At 40.8% G+C, this 20,589-nt stretch overlaps 1 protein-coding gene and 2 pseudogenes across 2 annotated transcripts in view; 1 reads left to right on the forward strand and 2 right to left on the reverse strand.

The window, feature by feature from the left end:
* Positions 1–20,589, forward strand: part of LOC111251406 (GTP-binding protein REM 2-like) — a 60,380-nt gene that overhangs the window by 13,921 nt on the left and 25,870 nt on the right. Inside the window, exons 2-6 of one of the 2 annotated variants that reach the window (XM_086991746.1) lie at positions 6,290–6,395; positions 6,476–6,649; positions 14,291–14,561; positions 14,854–15,877; positions 18,947–19,056. In XM_086991746.1, the coding sequence (XP_086847872.1) occupies positions 15,076–15,877; positions 18,947–19,056 (912 nt within the window). In that variant the 5' untranslated portion in view covers positions 6,290–6,395; positions 6,476–6,649; positions 14,291–14,561; positions 14,854–15,075. The remainder of the gene's footprint in view (positions 1–6,289; positions 6,396–6,475; positions 6,650–14,290; positions 14,562–14,853; positions 15,878–18,946; positions 19,057–20,589) is intronic. The other variant, XM_086991747.1, reaches the window with a different exon arrangement.
* On the reverse strand, positions 2,250–2,398 carry LOC147755303 (5.8S ribosomal RNA; annotated as a pseudogene).
* LOC147755304 (small subunit ribosomal RNA) lies at positions 2,622–3,275 on the reverse strand (annotated as a pseudogene; the record flags this gene model as incomplete).

Genomic DNA, 20,589 nt, shown 5'->3' on the forward strand with positions numbered 1-20,589 from the left:
GGCTTGTTTTTGCTACGGCTTACGTAGATGTCGAAGGTTACAATGCAAGATGCAGCCACTGAGTGCTTCGCTCTTAGATTTGCTTGAGCGGGTAGGTCTCAGTATATCCTTGCTTTTTTGTTGTTGTAGTATTACTGTTGTCACCATCGCGGTCGCTATGGTTGGATGGGCAATGTAACGTCAACAACTGCAACGCTCCGTGTTCTTTCGTTCCTCCAATGTCGTCATGCGACCGACTCAGCTTGGGTTTGTCCCTTTCCCAGACTATGGTAGTCTAGAGGCTAGACCTTCTTTGCTCTCGTTCATCCTGGAGAGCCTTTGATCGCACCCCCTTTCAAAGCCCACTCTAAGCATATGCCCCGTTTGACCCACTTTCGAGCCCCAGGGAAGCCGCTGCTACCGCTACGGCTAGAGCCAACGCGGCCAGAGCCAGCAGGATCCCATTCAGTTCCCGAAACCGCACACCTTACCATTTGCGTACTGACACGGCAAAGGACTCAGTTATACTACCGTTACCACTGTGACTCGCATAGTGAAGCAAGAGCACAACACGAGTGGCCGTCACCACCACTGAGCTGAAAGAATTCATCACCGTTGATACGTTTCCCCTACTCTTTTTGTGCGATCCATTTTCGCTACGTAATAGAGACTACACACCGTTTCAGACTTCGGTTGAAGGGCGAAAGGGGAGCCACGAGCTGCTGTAAATGTAGTCGGCTGAGAATGCCACTCAGGATGAACATACCAACTTGGTAGAATAAGAACAATTGTACATATGAGCTTTAAGAAAAAAGCGAACTCCGAACAAAAAATAAGCCTCTAGTGAATGTTTTTTTGCAAGAAAGCGTCATATTTAGTCGAATTTTAGATCAGTGTTTCAACTTACGCATAAACGTATCATACCGCTTAAAGTCACTTAAAATCAATAGATATGCCGATTTTCGTGGGTAGCTAATCTTGATGAACTGAAATTTTGAAAATCAGTGGTTCAAAATCGTGAAGTTTATATAGTTACCCTTTCGCATCTTAGTATTTGCAACTCTGTATATATATATATATATATATATATATATACATATATATGATAGAGCACACGATGGAGACACGATTCGACGAGTGAATTGTGAGCCGTATATTTTATGCCAAACAGTAGACGACTAACGGCATCGCGCTGCGCACAATTTCTCGGAACTTTATGGCTTAAAAGATGCTGTGAAAACTGCAACGCACGTAAAAACGGATGGAAATCGCTTTTTCCTAAATGGCTGTTCTAGAATTAAATCGCCTATAATGCGTAACGATGATAATGATGATGATCTGGGATGTACAAAATGACCAAATTATCTGAGGTGAAACATCAAAAACGTTTCAAGCGCGCCACACGGAGTCCTTGATAGATTATGCAAACGTTCGTGGAAGTTTGTAAAGGCAACACAAGTATAGCTTGCTTTCTGAGTCGTTCCTGAGATGCCAAAGCTTCAAAAGGATTAACCGTTGGAGTTCATCTGTACGACACAATTTGCAACAGATATTGTTCTCCTCAAGACGGCCGTTAATTTTGTATATAAAAAAATCATACTTAAGAGAGAGCGTGTGGAAAATGAATGAAATTTCTGCAAGGATTCTCTAGATCTTATAACTTTATTACTATCAAGTCACAAATGCTATTCAGGTTTATAGAAAACTGTGCCCTTTCTGACGACAAATGTGTTATGCAAAAAAACGCACCAAAGACGCTTCTATCTCTTTCGTTTCGCTAGAAATTTCGACTAGAAAGAAACTACTATAATGAACGGCAGATTTGAAAATGAGATCAAACGTTAACAAAAATAGTAGTATGTACTTGGGTTGACCGTTCTTCAGTACGTGTAGGACGTTATTCCCAACCTGCCAAATGCCTAGCTAATAAACGGGTTCTTCAAAGTGTCGAACAGTAGCTAACTATGACGAATTCTTCCTTTGAAGTTAATTACTATCCCACCCTGTAACGTTTACACAGCTCTGTCCTTTTTTTTTTACAGCTCTTCCTCTGTGCATTGATGGTCGCGTAGAAACATTAAGTACGCAGGATATGGAAACCTCATTTGATATCTGTTTCTCCGCTTATTGATATGCTTAAGTTCAGCGGGTAGTCACACTTGATTTCAGATAAGCATAACATAACATAGAGATCTTATCATATCACCCTTGTGATCAAAGATAATTTTTACTATTACTACTAAGAAATAGTAACTACGTACTGCATGTCTATATACTGACACAAACGTAGCATAGATACAAGTGCATCCATACTAAAATTTTCGTTCAAAAACATAATACTCAAACAGCTCACATCAGTTTCCACAAATGACTATGTTTTTCTTCGATTTAAGGACTAAGTGATCCCCCATATTGAGCCTTATGATGTCTTCTTCTCGATAGCACAACTGTGAAAAACATACTGTCGAATCGAACAGTGTCGACGACGCGCGACAAACTCTGCTAACGAGTAAAATCGTGATCCTTAACATACAGCTATAAACGCCATGTTCGACTCGAAAGCGTTCACGACGTAGACATCATACAACGATCATTCGCTTATGTGAGTGAATGAATGAATGAATTTTGAATCAGTAATGATCCTTCCGCGGGTTCATCTACGGAAATCTTATTGCGACTTTTACTTCCTCTAAATGATCAAGTTTGATCTTCATTGCAATACAGACACGTACAAAGTACATATCCGTCTATTCAGATGATCTCACTGAACTATTCAATCGGTAGTAGCGACGAGCGGTGTGTACAGAGGCCAGGGACGTAATCAGTACTAGCTAATGACTAGCACTTACTGGGAATTCCTCGTTCAATCCCCTATCCCCATTAAGAAAAACATTCAAAGATTACCAGCCTCGTTAAAGGCTGGGAAACTCATTTTGTCTCTCAATGTATCGCGCGTGTGGCCCCGAACATCTAAGGGCATCACAGACCTGTTATTGCTCTGTTTCAAAGCGTTAAACACACTTGATCCCATTTAGGAACCTCACGGAAGACAAGATTCCGTGTGTTATTTGATAGGCTAGAGTCTCGTTCGTTATCGGAATTAACCAGACAAATCACTCCATCAACTAAGAACGGCCATCCACCAAATCAAGAAAGAGCTATCAATCTCTTGGTCTTTCTAGTGTCAGGACCAGGTAAGTCCTCCCGTGTTTAGTAAAATTAAGCCGCAGGCTCCACTTCTAATGGTGCCCTTCCGTCAATTCCTTTAAGTTTCAGCTTTGCAACCATACTTCCCCCATAACCCTACTTTGGTTTCTCGTGGCCTCTTACGACTAAGTGAGAGGCCACGGGAAACCGTCGAATACGTCGAAGTGTAAATTGCTTGATTTCTTGCAGTGTTACTTAGTTGTTGCTGTGATAACTAACTTTTTAAGGTAAGTGGCAAGGTTCGTTTGCGTCGAGTAACGCTTGTTTCGTCGATCGTCCATCGAAACAAAATGTGAGACTTAGCCCTAGTAGTTCCTAAGACGTAATCTATCCTAATTGGAAGTACGATCCCGCTTTTAAATGGGTACCACGTCTAGACAGCAAGACTATACGTATTTCGGATTTTACTGAACGAGTTCTACTGCATCCAGGGCTGACTAGGTCTATAACAAGGTCTTTGCAAGAAAAAAGAGAGGTTAATTTACATAGCAACTGAAAATTCACCGATGTCTTTTTACTTATGTTCTATGAATACGATCGTTTCTGCACAAAATCGTATACCTTTTCCATCTCAGAATTCCGAAAATCTTTCTCTAAAGCTAATCACGAGAAAGGATGTAGCGCTGTTGTCGTTCTGCTGTATTTTATCGTTTTTGTGATGTATATATATTATGTTTTTGCGATATTATTATCTTGACACCCTTCTAGGCAGACATGCATAAGCGCTGAATTGGCCAGCAATATTTAACTAAAATATTGACTACCGAGTGTAGATATACATCCTACGTGACCAAGTCTCTATTAAATAATATGAACGTCGATTTAAAGATCGACTTTTACATATTTAGGGAATATACTGAAAGAGTAAGATTTTGTCTGACCTATTACGACTTTTTATTTAAATTGGTCAGGATACCATAAAAAGATCGGAGGACAATCAGTTTTTCTATTATAAGAAAACGATAGCTAGGTGAACCGGGTTAGTTGGATTCATCATAAAATTGTCAATATTGTCACATCATTGCTTGTGTATCATTCTATATAGGTACCCAAGGGTTGCTTGAAAATTTCTGCGGTTACCCTAAGTTAAAGTAAGACCATCGACAGTGGAAATTGGCACGCCGTTTTACCTCGAGGTAGTTCAATTCTCTATTCCTACACTGCTCACCTATATAGTCTCTTAATTACAAACATTTATTAAGCTATCTATTTCTTACTAGGTAGCTAACTTTCGCACGAAGTAGCTCTTTGTGTATTTCCATTACGAACGAATAACACGAACACATGGCCCTCAACGCGTAAATTTAAAGAGAATTTCTGAATCCAAGCCAGAGCTTGTCGTGCCCCATGAAGCATTTTGGACGCTATTAAGTTTTTGAATAGTTATAAACGAGGGCAGTCAAACAAGCAAAGTTTACTACATCACTAGCTCTATATGTGAATCTAAGCCTAATGAATGATAGTAGTGTGTTTGAACATGCTTCGTCCTCTGTACTTCTAAACGATTACTGCTAGTTTCTGCTGTGAAACTGTTTACGGCGCGAACTGCTCGATACTACGGCATACGCAGGCAGAAAAGTCATAGCAGACATTTCGGGCAACGGATAATCGAATATTTCCCTATGCTTAGAGCGGACAGCTTCGCAACGTGGCCGTGGTTTGTGTCAACATGACAATAAGTAGACCACTCTCTCGGGACAGCTCCGAAGCAGGCTACGCGAGTCCGGGATCCTTTCTCTGAGTCCATTATATTTGATCGAATCACGTGTAACACGAAGTGCCTCCTCGTACCGCTAGCGGCTAGGAAGCCAACTGAAATAGTGCGAAGCTACGTGTGAAGTTTTCGCAAGCTGAAACGAAAACAAAGACAAACAGAGTGTCCGAACCTAACCCGTTCCTTCAACTCATCAATATTTCTTTCATCTAAAAATAGCAAAGCGGCAAGACAGTCTAATTCAGTACACCTAAAATTGAAACAGTCCCTGTTCGGAGAGACACGTCAGACTGAATACCTTTAATACGCTTAATCACTAGAGAAGAGGGGATAGAGCTATTTCTTCTGCATCGTGGGCATTTGTGGGCGCGTAAGTGCACAAATTAATGGGACTATTTACGTTTAACTTGATACTCGACGAATCTATTCAAAATAAACCAGCGAATGCTAAATATCGACACAGATAATTGTATTATGCGCTAACCTGTGTTTTAGAATATTTACTAAAATTTCGGGTCTCGTCATTCTGTGGCCAGACGAGTCGACGACGAAACATTAGCTCGGGACGGGCAATTCTAAAATTCTAAAAACGTATAAAAAACGCGCCTTAAAAGTGCTGATCTAAGCTGTATCTACATTTCTTGTTATAAATGCATGACGTTTCACGAGTAAATTGGGCGCGTCCCTACCAAGAACGCCCCACGTGGCGCGACGTTTATTACGAGCACGAGTAATAGCACGAATTAGCCGCGTCATATACGATCGATTCATTTACTAAACGTCGAGTTTCGCCCGCCTTCTCAGGTATTCAAACTTCCATAAAATCTATTAGTAAGTTTTCTCTTGTTTGATTTGAACTCGGCTTCTGATATTATTTTCTTAGTACTCTACGCAGTCCGGCTGTTTCTTACTACTCCTGTAGCTACTGGTGCTTTCTAGTGGGGTTTTTTTTGCCACCCGTTGCTTGTTCGGGCAAATCGACATCGTCACGTTAGTTAGTTGACCGTCTGGCGCTTGATATAGCGCGAAATGGATGCTGTCACGTCCTTCTATCCGCAGGCTTCAGAGAAAGATGGCTTGCATAGACTGGTTCGGGTTTCATATTCTACTAGCAAAATCTAGTAAACGAAGTCTTCATTGACCATCACAATTTCGCAATTCAGACATAGGACATAATTAACGTAGGTAGAAACGATAGATGTTTCTATCTCACCATCGTATAAAAACACTAGAAGGTGCAGTATCTATTAAATGTTAACAGCATAATAAATATGAGCAACTTAGGTGTTACGCAAGTCAACTTTTCGTACTCGCACAACTGCCAAGGATGCATCCCGTTAAGAAACTTGTTAGCGATGATCCAGGCTGAATCGTAGCTGATGATTACAGGTGTAGATAACTGGAAAAGCGACGACGTCACCCTCTTATTATGCGTGTCACGTATCATAACGCGAAGCGCTTTTGTAACTGGTAACTTTCTGGAGCCTAATGAAAGGTGAGATGTTATATTAACCCAGTCTTCAGAAGTCTATCGATCCCTTTCATGAATGCAGTCCACCTTCTGGTCCTTTGCAGGGGCTCTTAGGTAAGCAGGTAAGCTTCTGTCAGTGTGCGGAAAACAGTACATTTTGGAGAATATGATTGACCACTCTTCCTTGCTAGCGAGAAGTTTTTCGCTCTTCTTTCGGCTTTGGCTGAAATATATCCAACAATACTGCACGCCCCTAGCGGAGCCCCACTCTTCACCTGGTAAGGATAATCTATTAAAATCTAATTAATCTATCTAAAAGAGCGCGTAAAAAATCGCCTGATAGTGGTATCCTTTTGACCTAATAGTTTTCTTCCTGAATCTACTATAGCAGGTATGTCATTTCAGTTAGCATTTTCATCAGGCCGACTAGGAGGACATCGCTCATATTCTCGTTTCCGGCGAAGGTCTATCTTGCAACGGTGTCGCTACGCTCCACTTGTCTGGCACAAGCACACAGAGGCTATGATAAATACGTTTTATTGGAAAACTGCCTGTTTGCATGATAATCTGAGAGAATCGGACCTTCAAATATCTATGTATTGCCTGAAAATATAATCGTGATGAAATCAATCAAACTATCTATGAAATATTGAAACCGTTTTGCTTTTTTAAAGATACTGTCTCCAGCTAATAATGGACTTGCTACATTTTGACGTACCGAAGGTGCACGTCATTTCAAATAAAATTCATGTTATAATTCAGCCTTGTTCAATTCAAGACTTTTACACTAAAAAACATCTAGACATTTCTCTCGAATTCCTATTAAATCTACATACTGCAGGGTATTTTTTCAAGCATACTACCCGTAAGCCCAAACCGCCTTTTTTAGCCGCGAAACACTTAGAAAAAGCTATGGTACATTACGTAAAGGCAAACAAAAGCGTGCACAGGCTCCGCCCGATCCCTTATAACAGCGTGCTTTCAGAAAATACGGTTGTGCTAGCTGATATGCTGCATAGCGTAGTTTTTCCGGCATATATAGACACCTGCATGTACCATAAGAAGTCCCCGAGTTCTGATGATAAGCATATGTATATAGTTAACATAAAACCTTGTATAGCACAAACGAAATGCAAAGGCTGGAGCTTAACGCGTAATGCATAGTTTTACAGGGTAAACGTATATTATAGGTATGAGGCGTCTACTACTAGATCTTATATGTCATTTGTGCAATATAGACGTTATGCGAGCTTATTTCGTTAGTTCGAAGTAATGAGATTTGACGGCATCTAAGTGACTGGACGTTGTTCGATGTTGTGGCCCATAATCTAGGCGGAAACTAATGGCTACCAACAAATGGCAGTTGATACATTACAAGCCAGTTCTAGATATTGTAATGGCATGTACGGGTCTGTCTTTTCTTTATACAAGGCCCGAAGCACACCGCCATTGCGTGATCCCGCAAACAGCTAGCTATTCGGGAAATCTTATTTCGCTCAATGTATGCCGATATGCTTACATTTTAACAAGATACAGGAACACGGGGGTAGTTCAAGGAAAGAATAGCACAATAGAGCCTTAAAAGTAAGCTCTCCTCGAATCCATATTTTTGCATATCCATAAACGAATGCCAATAGGATTGTAATATGAAGTATAACCCTGCTGATAGTAACAATAGATTCACAGTGTACAAGCATTCAGAACACGTATTGTAGCTTTGGGTTCTAGCCGCTAAACTGTTTGCCTACAAAGCCTAAAGGCACATGGGGTCTAGATTTGAAGTCGGGCGTAGACAAACCGTTCGTTTCGTGCTAGAGTTCAAACTCAGCCGTCCGAGGCAATGCTTAACGGTAGTTTCAAGCGTAAAACTCGAAACATCTATTTAGATCTGTGGCCGAACTTGTTTAGGATCGCACTGATGACTGCTTACGAAAGCAAACGATCTCTCGGAGAAAGAGTTTGGTAGTGGAATATTAACGCTGTTAAATGACTTTTCGAAAATTAGGAATTGTAGCACGATGCGGTGACTAATATAGCAGTGCATAGAATTGGCTAATTCTGTTACTGTGTTCTGTTTGTAGACTTCAGATATAGAGTTAACGGCGTGGCTACACAGCATCTCAATGTTCCTTTTCTTCGAACGTATATTGAGATTAGTAGATTGATTTGAATATGGTTTCTATCTAGTACGCGAGGAAGGCTAACTGTAAAAAAATTGTTATAATTCCATGAACATCCAAGTTAATGCCTGCTATCTCTTCAGATTGTCCAAAGTTGCGTAGCATCCCATAATGAGATCTGTATAAGAACTTGCAAAGCAACCTACGTACCGGTGTAACAGGAAGTTGTTTAGTGTCAGTGGGGCCTGCATTTGTTCACGATATAAATAAATATTGACATCATCGAGAATGTTGATGAGGCTCTTAGTGACGACTCTGCATGAAACGGAACGTTTCCTCCGGGCGGCTTTAGCAAAAATTTTTCTCCCACTCTATCTGACGTGCTAATTAGCCAGCACTTATGTTGTTCGTAAAAAAAAAAGTGTTATAATAGTTTATAGTAAAACAAGTGTTGTAGTATATATATACTTATGTGATAATAATAATTCCGTAATTTCCGCTCGCCACGTTATAATCTAATAGATATCGATGTATTATTATTATTCATGCAGCGCCTGCGCATTGATAAGGTAAGCAGAACTTTTTGCGCCAATCGTACGTATCGAAAATCTGGATTCTCGAAACCTTTCGCGCTTGTCAAGTATGATTGCCCTCAAAACAAAATATTGAAAAAAGCGAGACTAAATCTCGAAAGTTCGTTGAGCGGCACCTATTGTATCGACGCCTTCAGAAAGCAATTATTAATGCGCTCCGCCTTTGACAGCATTATGACTAAGTTGAATTCACTGAACCACTAAAAAACAATAGGTGATCCATTAGATTCCGCTTGTTAGGATTTAACGTTCCTAAAACTGATTAATCGTTCGTGATCTTTGTAAAAGGGCTGAGTTGAAGAAAGCAGTATTATTAGGTAATTTTTTCTTCGGGCAATTTGCTACCGTCGGAGAATTGAGATGTCATACATTGCTCTCGTTGGACCACTTGTATCATCTATAATTTATTCATTTAAATAGGATTTCCTGTGCCAATTGGGTTTCGACCAGTGTAATCGTAAAGCTACATAACTCACACTGAAAACTCAGTTTCATAGAGGACTTTAACATACATTATTGTTATGTTTCCTTTTTACTTGTGGCAATTTGGCACGGTAGACATGCCACTTCGGTGCCGAAACATCTTCTTACTACAATGTTAGACGGAACATGTAGATAGGAATACATTTGCAATATGCTGTGCAATCATTTCAACAGATGGTTAGAAGTTGGCGGTACAAAGCAAATAGCTTCCAAACAAAAAGGCATACAGTTCGAATAGGTATACTGATAACCCACTTGAGATACTTAAATCCTCTCCAGACCTGTGTAGCCCTTTAAGACGCCTGAGAACTACGTCCAAACTAACCACTAATGGTACGCAGAATGACGTATATCGAAGATATAAGAACGTCTGTCTTTACCTATATTAGCAGCGACATCAGCGCTCGCGAACTTATTTCGCCAGTTAATAATAGCTTGCTTTGTTGGAATGGATAGAGAAAAGATGGACGTACTTAGTGGCATTTCCTTCAATCTGGCTCGGTTGATAGAGAGCATAACTTCATCAAGAGCTTCGATACCTTTTAGACCATGCTGGTAATTCTCAAAGGCTATATTAACTCAAGAATTAATTAAACTAGGGCTTTCTCTTTTAGTTCTAAAGAGCATTAGGGACCATAAGAAACCTTCCAGCGCTGGAGAACATTAGGTAGGATCTCACCTGATTAAGCTTAGTCTGTAATTTGTTACTTGATACCAGGACGACGACTCGAGTTAAGACATTTAAATAGAGAGCTACACTTAAAAAAGCGCTCAGAACATATATATATATATACACGGCGTCTACCAGTAATACTTTAAATCGCTATTGCTATATAAGGAAGAAATGTAGGACGCACAAATCGTATTCGTGCCTGTCTTAATGTGTAGTCGCGATTTATGCCAGAGAGAATGAAATGAAGCTGAACAGCGAAAAGAATAAGCCAATCAAAAATGGCCGTGGTGGGGCGGTTGACAGGGGTTGTAGAAGGAGTCGCGTGACCGCCAAAGCTAGCACTTCTTTACGACTTGAGGTCTGGGCAACGTGTCCGAGCCTTAGCAGGTGTCTACGGCTGGTCGTATGAGCGACTTTTTAGGATCGCTTATGGGCTTTTGTCAGACCCAAGTCAGTACTGATCTAAATAAACTAGCGACGTAAAATAAGTACAAGGCTCGTATATGCGAGCAGTGAAAGAATATTACTATCCAAGTCCGAGGAACTTACGAAAACCTGTAACGCGTTCTCCCAAAAAAACCGGTGTCCGTTGAAGCGTGTCGAATTGCCGTTTGAGTTCAAGGCGTTCCCAACAGATATCATAGGATGGTATCTGTGTGATGATTTCATAAATTGCCACACTGCAGTGTCGTTGCCTCACTTCACGGCGCTTGCGAAACTCGCACGCAATAATCGAATACAGCTAGTTAGGAACCGTCGTTAAACCCAGTTAGCGTCCGTAGTGGGCCAAGTTTCTATGTCTGCTGTAGTGTGCGAAGTCGCTGAACATCCTCGCGCTAACAGCAGCCAAATGTTTTGCGTTCGCGCGGCTTGGAACAAAGGATCCACGTCGTATGCAAAACTCTTGATGGTGCCTGTCATAAAGTTAGGTGGTCTTAGAGTGGCAGATGTCAAAAGAATGTAACCGGCAAACCTCGTCTGAGTGACATCATCATCAGAGTTGATATGGATGTTCCTTAGTAGGTTTTCGTCAACGAGTCCCTATGCCAAGTCAAAGAAAATAATGCGCTGTTGCCACTGGGTCTAGGCTGGAGCCGCAATCCTGCTCTGTGACTTCGGGTAGACGCGTGGGCATGTAGGCATTCGGAGAATTGTAAATGGGGTCTTGAAGCGCTTCCATGTCATTTCCAGCGATCGCTCTCAGAGCAAAAGATTGGTGGCTCGGCGTCAACGTTGCCAAAAATTATGGGCGCGTGCAGAGGAAACCTAGAATTAGAGGCGATCCGCTTCAGAAAATACGGAGGTGTGTACGTGCAAGGTTCAACGGAGTTGTTATGAAAGGGAAGCGATTCGGTTCGAGCAAAGAAAACAGGTGTTTCCAGGTACGGTACCAGAATGCTATGTAGAGCAGCCCTGAAGATTCGACGTTTTGAAAACTGGTCAAGATGTTCATACCGTTCTAGACCGTATGTACACAACCGAGTAATATGGCGCGTACCAATATTAAGTCCTAATCGTTGCAGTTTTCGTTCTATTGTTGTATAGCGACGAAGTGTCCAGCGAACAAATCGCATTTGCAGTAGTGCTCCGTTGCCATTGTCTGAGAAAACGCCTGACGACGGTGCGGGAGCTGAGGCTGTAGCGATACGCTATAATTCCGAAACATTCACTATTGTATCACGATATTTACACAATACCGAGAAATCTACTGCAATATTGAAAGGTTTACTAAAACATCTGCTGGATCACGGTTCCAAACAGGACCCAATGATCCATAGCTAGCTTTTGCTATCTTTACATCCTCAAAAAAATGCCATAACTTCCTAATTAGATGTTCCAACATATAAATTAGATCTGCAAATAGCTAATTTAATTGAAGAAGCGTGCGGGATCAGAATGCTCGAGCTACATTAACCTCGTGAATAAAAACGTCCTACAGCGAACAAGTTTAACTTAGGCAGTGTGTCCTAGAGCAAAGTCACAGTACCCTAATTTAGAGCTGAATCAACATCGTAAATTAAATTAGATAATTGAACGGTATGTATAGAATTGGATTATAAACAATAGATGATCATAGATAATCATTATTTGTAAGCATCTTTTTCTTATTTTTAACGAACTTGATTAAGAGGAAGATACCTAGAAGTATTATTCTAGTTGGTCCAGAACATTTGGCGTACAAGAGAGTACACAGATTTACAGACAGTACAATTCGTATTTTCTTTTATCTAGCTAGACCGTCTATCCTATTCTAAGAACGTTGCAGCAGGCATAAATAGAACACTTCTTAAAAATCAATGTTCTAGAAATATCATAAATAAAGTCTGATAAACAGAAGGTCGGCAGTGAAAATTTTAGCCCAATTTAGACTCTCGTTTAACTGTACTAATTTGTATAGAGCAGACCATATTATACTGAACGTATTAATATATTTGTCTTCGTATCAAGGGAAGATCAACTTCAACGAACTCTCTGTAGCAGTAGTAGATGGAAAGTAGTGCACGAACGAAGCTATTTCTAGATATGTAATGCTGTGGATTTAAACTGGGTTATCTGTTAACTTAGAATACGAAGGATACCCGTGTAGCTTCTCGGATTTAGGGAAACCCTGTGCAGTTACTCATATTGCATATTACGTATGGCAAACCGGGAGAAAGTTACAACTATTTAAATCTCGCCTGCTTATTTGATTGTCTTAAATAACCTCTCAATAAAATATTATAATCTTTAGTTATAATTGGTTCCTTTTGATATCTTGAGTGAGACGAAATAAGTTCGAAGTCACTGTGTACCCTACTAGTTTCCAAATACGCGCCTTCTTTTTTTTTTTTTTTTTTTAGCAAATTTAACCGCGGCTGTCTAGTCAACCGATTTCATCCTAAACCAAGTATTTCGAATGTCAAGGCACATTTTGTTATGTCCGAATTAAAGAAAAAAACTCGCTACTCTTAGTTAGCGATAGAGCGGTTCGTGTTGTTTTATAACGTCGACGACACATCCAGGCGGATACAACATCTTTGAAAACTTGTAAAATCGAAGTTACAGTTTTACTATACGTCGAGTCTTTGCTAACGTCTGACGTACAAAGGCTTACCTTGGCGAAATAACTACTGAAAGCCTTCAGCTGTCACCAGAAATTAGAACTGAGACTGCTATTTCAACAAGCTTAGCGTAGCATTTTTGGTGTGCGTGTGGCTTTTTGTTCCAAAGGGTATTTCAGCAACTTTGTAGCGGAACTTATGCTTAACTTTTTCATCTTATTGACAAGTAGTATGCCAGAGATTATCAACTCTCTAATATCGTATACTGTATTTTGCAGTACTACGATTTTGTTAATAATAGACTAATCCAGCAGTAAGCTATTGTGACTTGACGACTAACAAAGGCCTGTAGATATTGTGTAGAATTGCAGAAGATTTTAGATTTTTAGATATTTTTTTGAAAGGTAATTGCAAAATTATGATTTTCACCTTAAGGTATACCAGATATCTAGTTGTGGCCTGTAGCCAAGAAATACACTTCCCATCCTTGAGGTTTGCCTGCTTTTATCGATCGACCATTTAAATTATGGATTATGTTTTTTTTTTATTATTCGATGTAGCCAGACAGTTTTTTGAAAGGGGCACACACATTCTCCCCAGAAGATACTGACAGACTATAGCCTTTATTTTACGACAGACCATGCTGTTTTACTTGCTTTAGGTCTGACGAAACATAGCATGATGACGTATTTCATCGGAGCTAGACAGGTTCTTGTATTGCGTCAGCTGCTGGCCTATATAGCATTCTGAATTTAGACATGGCCAGACCGTGTAGGAGCAAATGGTTGGCATACAGCTTCTGCCTACCTTATTTACCGCGTTGCGAAACCAGCAAATTGCCTTGCTTCACCTTGTCCGCCCCCTACAGACCGCCAGATTAGCTGCAAACAACACTCAAACAGACTATTAGTTGGTTATTACGTCTTATTGTCTTTCCGCGCCCGCCCGCTCGGATTCGCCATCGAATCCAGGAAGAAATACCAAAATGTCATGCTTCAATGTGTTTCAGCTGACTCGGCGCATAGGGGTGAACTAGCCGGCAGTCGTGGTGTTAATCACTCAGGTTAGGGTGCATGAATCGGAACACGAGCTGCCTTAGAGGATATTGTGGTGCTCAGGTGATGCGGAGGAACCGTTACTGAATACGGAACCTCCTCGCCTTCTCTTGGTGGGGTTCCTTTTCCCACGTAAAACGCGACCCTCCCCCGTTGCCGGTGGCGAGGACCCTTTTTCTCTCTCTTACCCTTTAGGATATAGGTAAACCCGGGAAAGCAAATCAGGTCAGTGTTACTGTTTGAGTATATGTGTGGTGAGATATCGCTGCTTCCTATGGACTAATTGTGTGACTCGTGCTGGTGCGTCGGTAGACTCCATTATTTTGGAGCTACCTTGTTTTGTTTTGGATTTTTTGTGTTGGACTCGTGCTACCATTATTCGTATATGCCACGTACACTATATTGTCGCTCTATTCAAGCTAACTCGAACGTATTGTACGACGACATTAGTTAGTTGTCCATTAACTTACAAGCTTTATATTATCGGTATCGAACTGTTGACATTACTATTTCACAGGCAACAAAAATGATTAAGTTGTTTGTTTAAGATACTGTGGTAATAACAACTGCACAATGATAATACCCGCTTGCTGGCATCTTCGCTAAAACAACACCAATAATCTACCTACGAACAGCCTTAATAAAGTAAGTGATTTAACATTACGTTAAACTCCCTGACTGTCCGGCCATTTTCAATCAAGCAAGAAAACGACGAGCAAAGCAAACATTGACTGCCAAAATGTACGTCGACCTAGCTGTTTCGCCCGTCATGGAACCTAAAAAGCGGCATAGTGAACCTTACACGGAATACCAACTGCCATTGTGTCAGAATCTGTGTGTGCCATCATCCACAGTTATTGTACCAAACATGAATGCTAATGGTATTAGCCATAGTGGTAACAATAACAACAATATATCGCTGCACTGCTTGTCGGTGCCCGACCTGAGCGCCTCACCGCACCAGCTGTTCCGCGAATTCTGCTCAGACGTATCTCCTGGGGTAGCCCAATTGTCGTTAGACCAACAGCAACAGGCGTTGACGCCGCCCAATCGATCGCCAGCCTCATCGACCTCAGGAAGCCCAAATCGAATCTCGCGCAATCGCGTCAAGTACCAAAAGGGTCGACGGAGATCGTTGGGAGTTCCAGGTAGTCGTTCGCCGAATGGGCGAAGTTTGTGGAAAGAGTTAGAGGAGGACCCGTGGGCTGAATTCCATCGGAAACGATCGCCGGGCTTGGCTACGGCCCGCTACCCCCAACAAGCCGTCGATCCACCTCCAGGACCTGGCGCGTACCGGTGCCGATCCTTTTCAGTCACACCTAAGGGCAACATTCTAAATCTCGGCGACGTTGTACTCACGAATGCTCTTGATGAACGGCGCAAGTCAGTATCGTCGTGTACTGATGCCCCTGAAGATCCTAGCCCACCACTTGTGCGTGTAAGGCTGTTAGGAGCACCCGGAGTTGGTAAATCCTGTCTATTGCAACAATTCATCGAAGGTCGTGCCAACACCGTCAACGAAGAGGGACATCTGGAGATTAGTGAGTAAAGTACCGCTATTTCTTTAATGCAAAACACGTGTGATATATGCGAAGGGGTTTTTAAGTGTACACACACAAGGGTCACACATGAATTCTCGTTTTTCTAGGAGGTTTTTAGTATACTATCATAAAGGACATGATCAACAGCCCTTGTGCCCAACATAATAGATCCCTCTAGGTTGCTTACATTCGCCAGCCTAGCTATAATGAGTTATTATAGGGTGTTTCTACTACAAGTACTAGTAGAATCAGGTAAATTCACATAGCAAAGCACAGACTGAGTTTTCTATAGTTATTGTTAAAAATAATAGAATATTAAAATGGTTTGCTAGTTACTGTGTCAAGGATAATCATAAGTTGGAAATTTAAATTGCTAATTGATCGAGACAACTTCATCTAATATTTCAATCCTGGCACATGACTTCCAACTTATTCCGTAAAGGCGGGTAAATAAGAAAGAGCCAGACGATTCGTTCTATTCCTATGATGGAATAGTAGTGGAATTTTTACCTATTAAACTAAGGAATTGTGTGCTGGTTCAAGTTCATGCTCGCAGCTATTCGTCTAAAGTATTACCATAACGGATTAAATACTTTATGCAGAAATTCGCTTTTAAAAAAGGTTTCTTTTAGTTAGTTGACTGGCAGAATTAGTATGTGTGCGATGGGCGTCTTAACCCCAAAGAATATTCCTCTGAACTATAATTCATGCAGGTTCTGCAATAATGTGTTCCGACGAGGTTATATATAGGACTTCTTCATATATTGTGCACATATAGGCAAGCGAATCATTGACTGTAGTAAATTATTCGCATATACTAGCTTTTCCTGCTCAACTTCAGTTGACAAAAATCTGCTGTGAGGATCTGTGTTGGTGATTACTCAGACTCAGAAAGACCAAATCATTAGTGATAATAGTTGATCGTGTTTGCCATATTGTGGTACTGCAACACGGTATTGTGAGAAACTACCAAGGCCTGCGTTCTACACACGTTACAATTATATGAACGATCACGCTGTGGTTTTTAGAAGGAGTACCACTTCGAGAAAATTGGACCCATAAACGAACACAATTGCGTTTCGATATATATCGGCATATATATTTATTTATATTCTAACTACTTTGTAATTGATTTGTTGCTGGAGGGTTTCGTCAAGGACATGTCAGGAGAATATGCCAATTCTCAATACGCAAACACGGTTACCGTTTTCAGCGGATCTATTTCTCACTTCATTATTTCTAGCAACATTATTTTCAATCAGTGCGTATCTTTCAACCAACAGTTATATAAACAGCTTTGAGTGGGCGCGTTATTGCGATTATGTAACGGCTGTTATTTTTATTATTGTTATTACCGTCCGATATGTGCGGGGTACTTACGGTTACTAATTTCCTCGCAATGAGTCAATGCCAAAGAACGGAAATATATTCAATGCAAATCAACAATCGGCCCGAATATGCGGCCGACCTACTTTGCTCTCCGCTATCTTCTCCCATTTCATTCAATAGGAAATTCAACAGAGGAAACGCGACGAGAGAATGGCTGCAGATTGCTAACTCCTGACAATTTCCCACATGGAGAAGAAAAGTATTCCACTTTTTTGCGGTTACTGATGTTGATACTGAATCAACGTCAGGACCACGTTTACGTTATAATCGACTGTCCGTCCCCCTACAGTCGCTCGCATTTTCGTTCACAATTACCTGACGGTAATAGCACACGGATTCGCTATATTTTTTAAAGATAAGTAAATAAAAAATGGCGTAGTGTGGCATCTCGACGCTCCGTACATAATGGCGTCATGGGAAACGGCATGCGTATACTCATGTGCCACTGTAGCAGCGATACGATTTGCGCAGGTAGCTTAAACCGTTATAATAATGCGTTTTTTAAGATGTAAGAAGAAACAGATCTGCTTAACGTATATCTTTCTTACAAAATTACCTATTCATAATATTGCCAATTTTTGGGTGACTAAATACGACTGTGTCCATCTACAAAAAAACTACACGGTTTTTTTTCTTTCTTCAGTTCCCTGAGCTTGGCTTTCGACCGCGGAGTCCCATTGCAGTCACTCAGATAAAGCTAGACTGGCATGAAATGATATAATAAGATATATAATGATGAAGCTGGAACACTGCTTCATAAAAGGGGTGCAAACGTGTTTTTTTTTTTTTCTGTAAAGATATAATATTGGATAACTTCAATGCACCCTTCCAAATAAGGGCAAGTACGTTATCGATTAAATGTCAGCCAAGACAATTTTAGTTATTATATGAGGGATGTCCATACGGTTGTTATTATTTGACGCTGCTATTACAAAATATGGCTGTAGTGCGTTTGAGCAAAAAGAGCGTTAGGTAATTTGCCTAAAATGCATACGAGAGAAGTTCCTCGTCACAGGTTCTGTAAGAGATCCAGCAAACGTGAACGTAATTCTATTGGACTAAGCCTTATCCTTATACGCACATCGCAGGCCGCACAGCGGTTACAATACGGCCGGACTTTTATTACGTAGTAATCTGATCGCGGATATTTCGTTTTTGCCTATTTTGTGCATAATTTAGTCGTCACGTCCGTTTAGAATCGACATTTTTTGTACTCGAGTAATTACTCCGATACTGCAATCGTGATGGTCGAGTCAGAGTAGCTATACCAAGCCAAAGGATGGGACGCGTTTTCTCGTGCGATGTCTGCCTAACAACGACGCAGCTCATATACACATTATGCCAACACCGTAAAACCACATAGAGACCCTTAATAAAGCATTGATTTTGCTTTACTAAGTGTGTGACCAAGCTAAGACATTAAGTTCAGAAGAATAATCCATTTTCCAATTTACAATCCGCTTTCTCTCATAAAGCTTACTAAAGATAAACGCGAACTGAGACAAATGCGTGTTTTTCTATTACGTTGTTGTTACTTTATTAGTAGTTAAGCGTGCAACTGATCAAGTCGTATGTATCTGTCCGCGTTATAGATCAAGAATGATTATTCTTCGCTCTTTAATACTTATACTGATAATGTCTGCGTTTCATGACGACGTGACCACATGTTATCTTCATCAGTTACGTCGCCCCCGCCGTCAGCGGAAAACAGTGTCGATGTGCAAACGACCCGCGTAATGTTGGACGGCGAGGAGTTTGATGCCGAATTCGACGAGACCACCGATCACGTGGTAAGTGATAGTATAACAGTAATAACGTTTTTTTATTTGCATTCATTATCAGTGATGTATCAGCTTAGCTCAAAGAATACGTTCATATTAACGCTATGTCGGTCTCTGCTGTTTTTTTATATGGTGCAAATCAAATAAGTCATGCATAGCAGAAGTTGACTAGAACTAAGATTGAAAGTTACCAAGATTATTAGATAATTGCTAATAGAGTGTTAATGATAAAATCATAATAGGATTACGTTTTGCATTTTTCGTACAAAGCCGTAAAAAGCTTTGCTTACCTAAAGCTATCTTCCTTGATCCCTGTTCGTCCGCGGCGGTGAACAGCCCTTCATAATTGACACATGAGGAAAGCGCGTAATCCAGTACAGGTCATAGAATATAAATACTTTGCCGCCGCCGAAGACCGAATACTGTTCTACGACGTACACCTAACTCTACCATAAGATGACACGTTTTATTCAGTGGTCGCACATTATAGCTTGATCACGCTTTTTAAATACAATTAAACTAAAACAAATTTCTCTACATCACTTCGCTTCTAATAATATGTTGAACTGATCGTGTAGCATAAACATTAATCATAATGAGAATTTCAGATTAATGAATAGAAGAACAGCCCGAGCTCTAGAGTATTTTACACCGACCGATTCGGTTTGAGGATGCAGCTGCGAAAATTTAAAACGAAGGAAATAATAATGATAAGAAATGCTAGTCCTATCTTTCCTCTAATGTAATAAACCCTTTACTTTTATTGAACCTTGGAGAAAGCGGTTTCGGTGCTCCTGTCTTGCCTCATTCGGTGTTGCCGGGTGTCCAGCTTCTGCTTCTATATATACCCAAATATACAGCTATGCAAACTTAGGCCATTTCCAGGACTGCGATCTGTTGCTCTGTAGAGTCAACAAAGAAAGACGCTTCCAGAAATGACTACGGCATAGCCACGGCCTCGCGTACGTAAATATTACCTCGATGGGGTAGTCATTGTACCATTGAGGCTGTGTTGGTTAAAATGAGACTGCATTTACGATATGAGCGGGTAACATTGGCCTACAGCTAAGGGACGACATCGACCACGTTCTAGGAATCAGGAACATGTCGCTAAAATAACAAGATCGTTTTTTTCGTTACGTTTGACCCTGTAGAGCAAACTGCTAACGATGGTATTACAATCGGGAAAAAGTTCTGCACATCACGCCTCGATCATCCTTGGAGGCTGCTGTTTCTGGTTAATAGAGATATTATCAATGTCTAAAGTTAATTGTGCATGGGCGGGAAGGCCTCTTTATATCGAACAGATGGCACGGTCCTATGTTGTCATCCAGGCGCTTTTTGTACCTGCCAGACTGTCCTACTAACGGTATCCAAAAAAAGCAATTTTTTTCCCTACTTTATGTCGTTAAACTAATTGCACACATTAGTGAAAGCGGATATGAATTGGCGCTCGTTGAAACTGAAACACTTCTTAGGCGTGGGCAATGCTATTAGAAAACTCCGATTGCGGACCGTTTCATGGTTATTCAGTAAATTTTC

The sequence above is a fragment of the Varroa destructor genome, unplaced genomic scaffold (assembly GCF_002443255.2).
Source record: "Varroa destructor unplaced genomic scaffold, Vdes_3.0 BEIS01000005.1, whole genome shotgun sequence".
In the NCBI taxonomy this organism is placed as follows: domain Eukaryota; kingdom Metazoa; phylum Arthropoda; class Arachnida; order Mesostigmata; family Varroidae; genus Varroa; species Varroa destructor.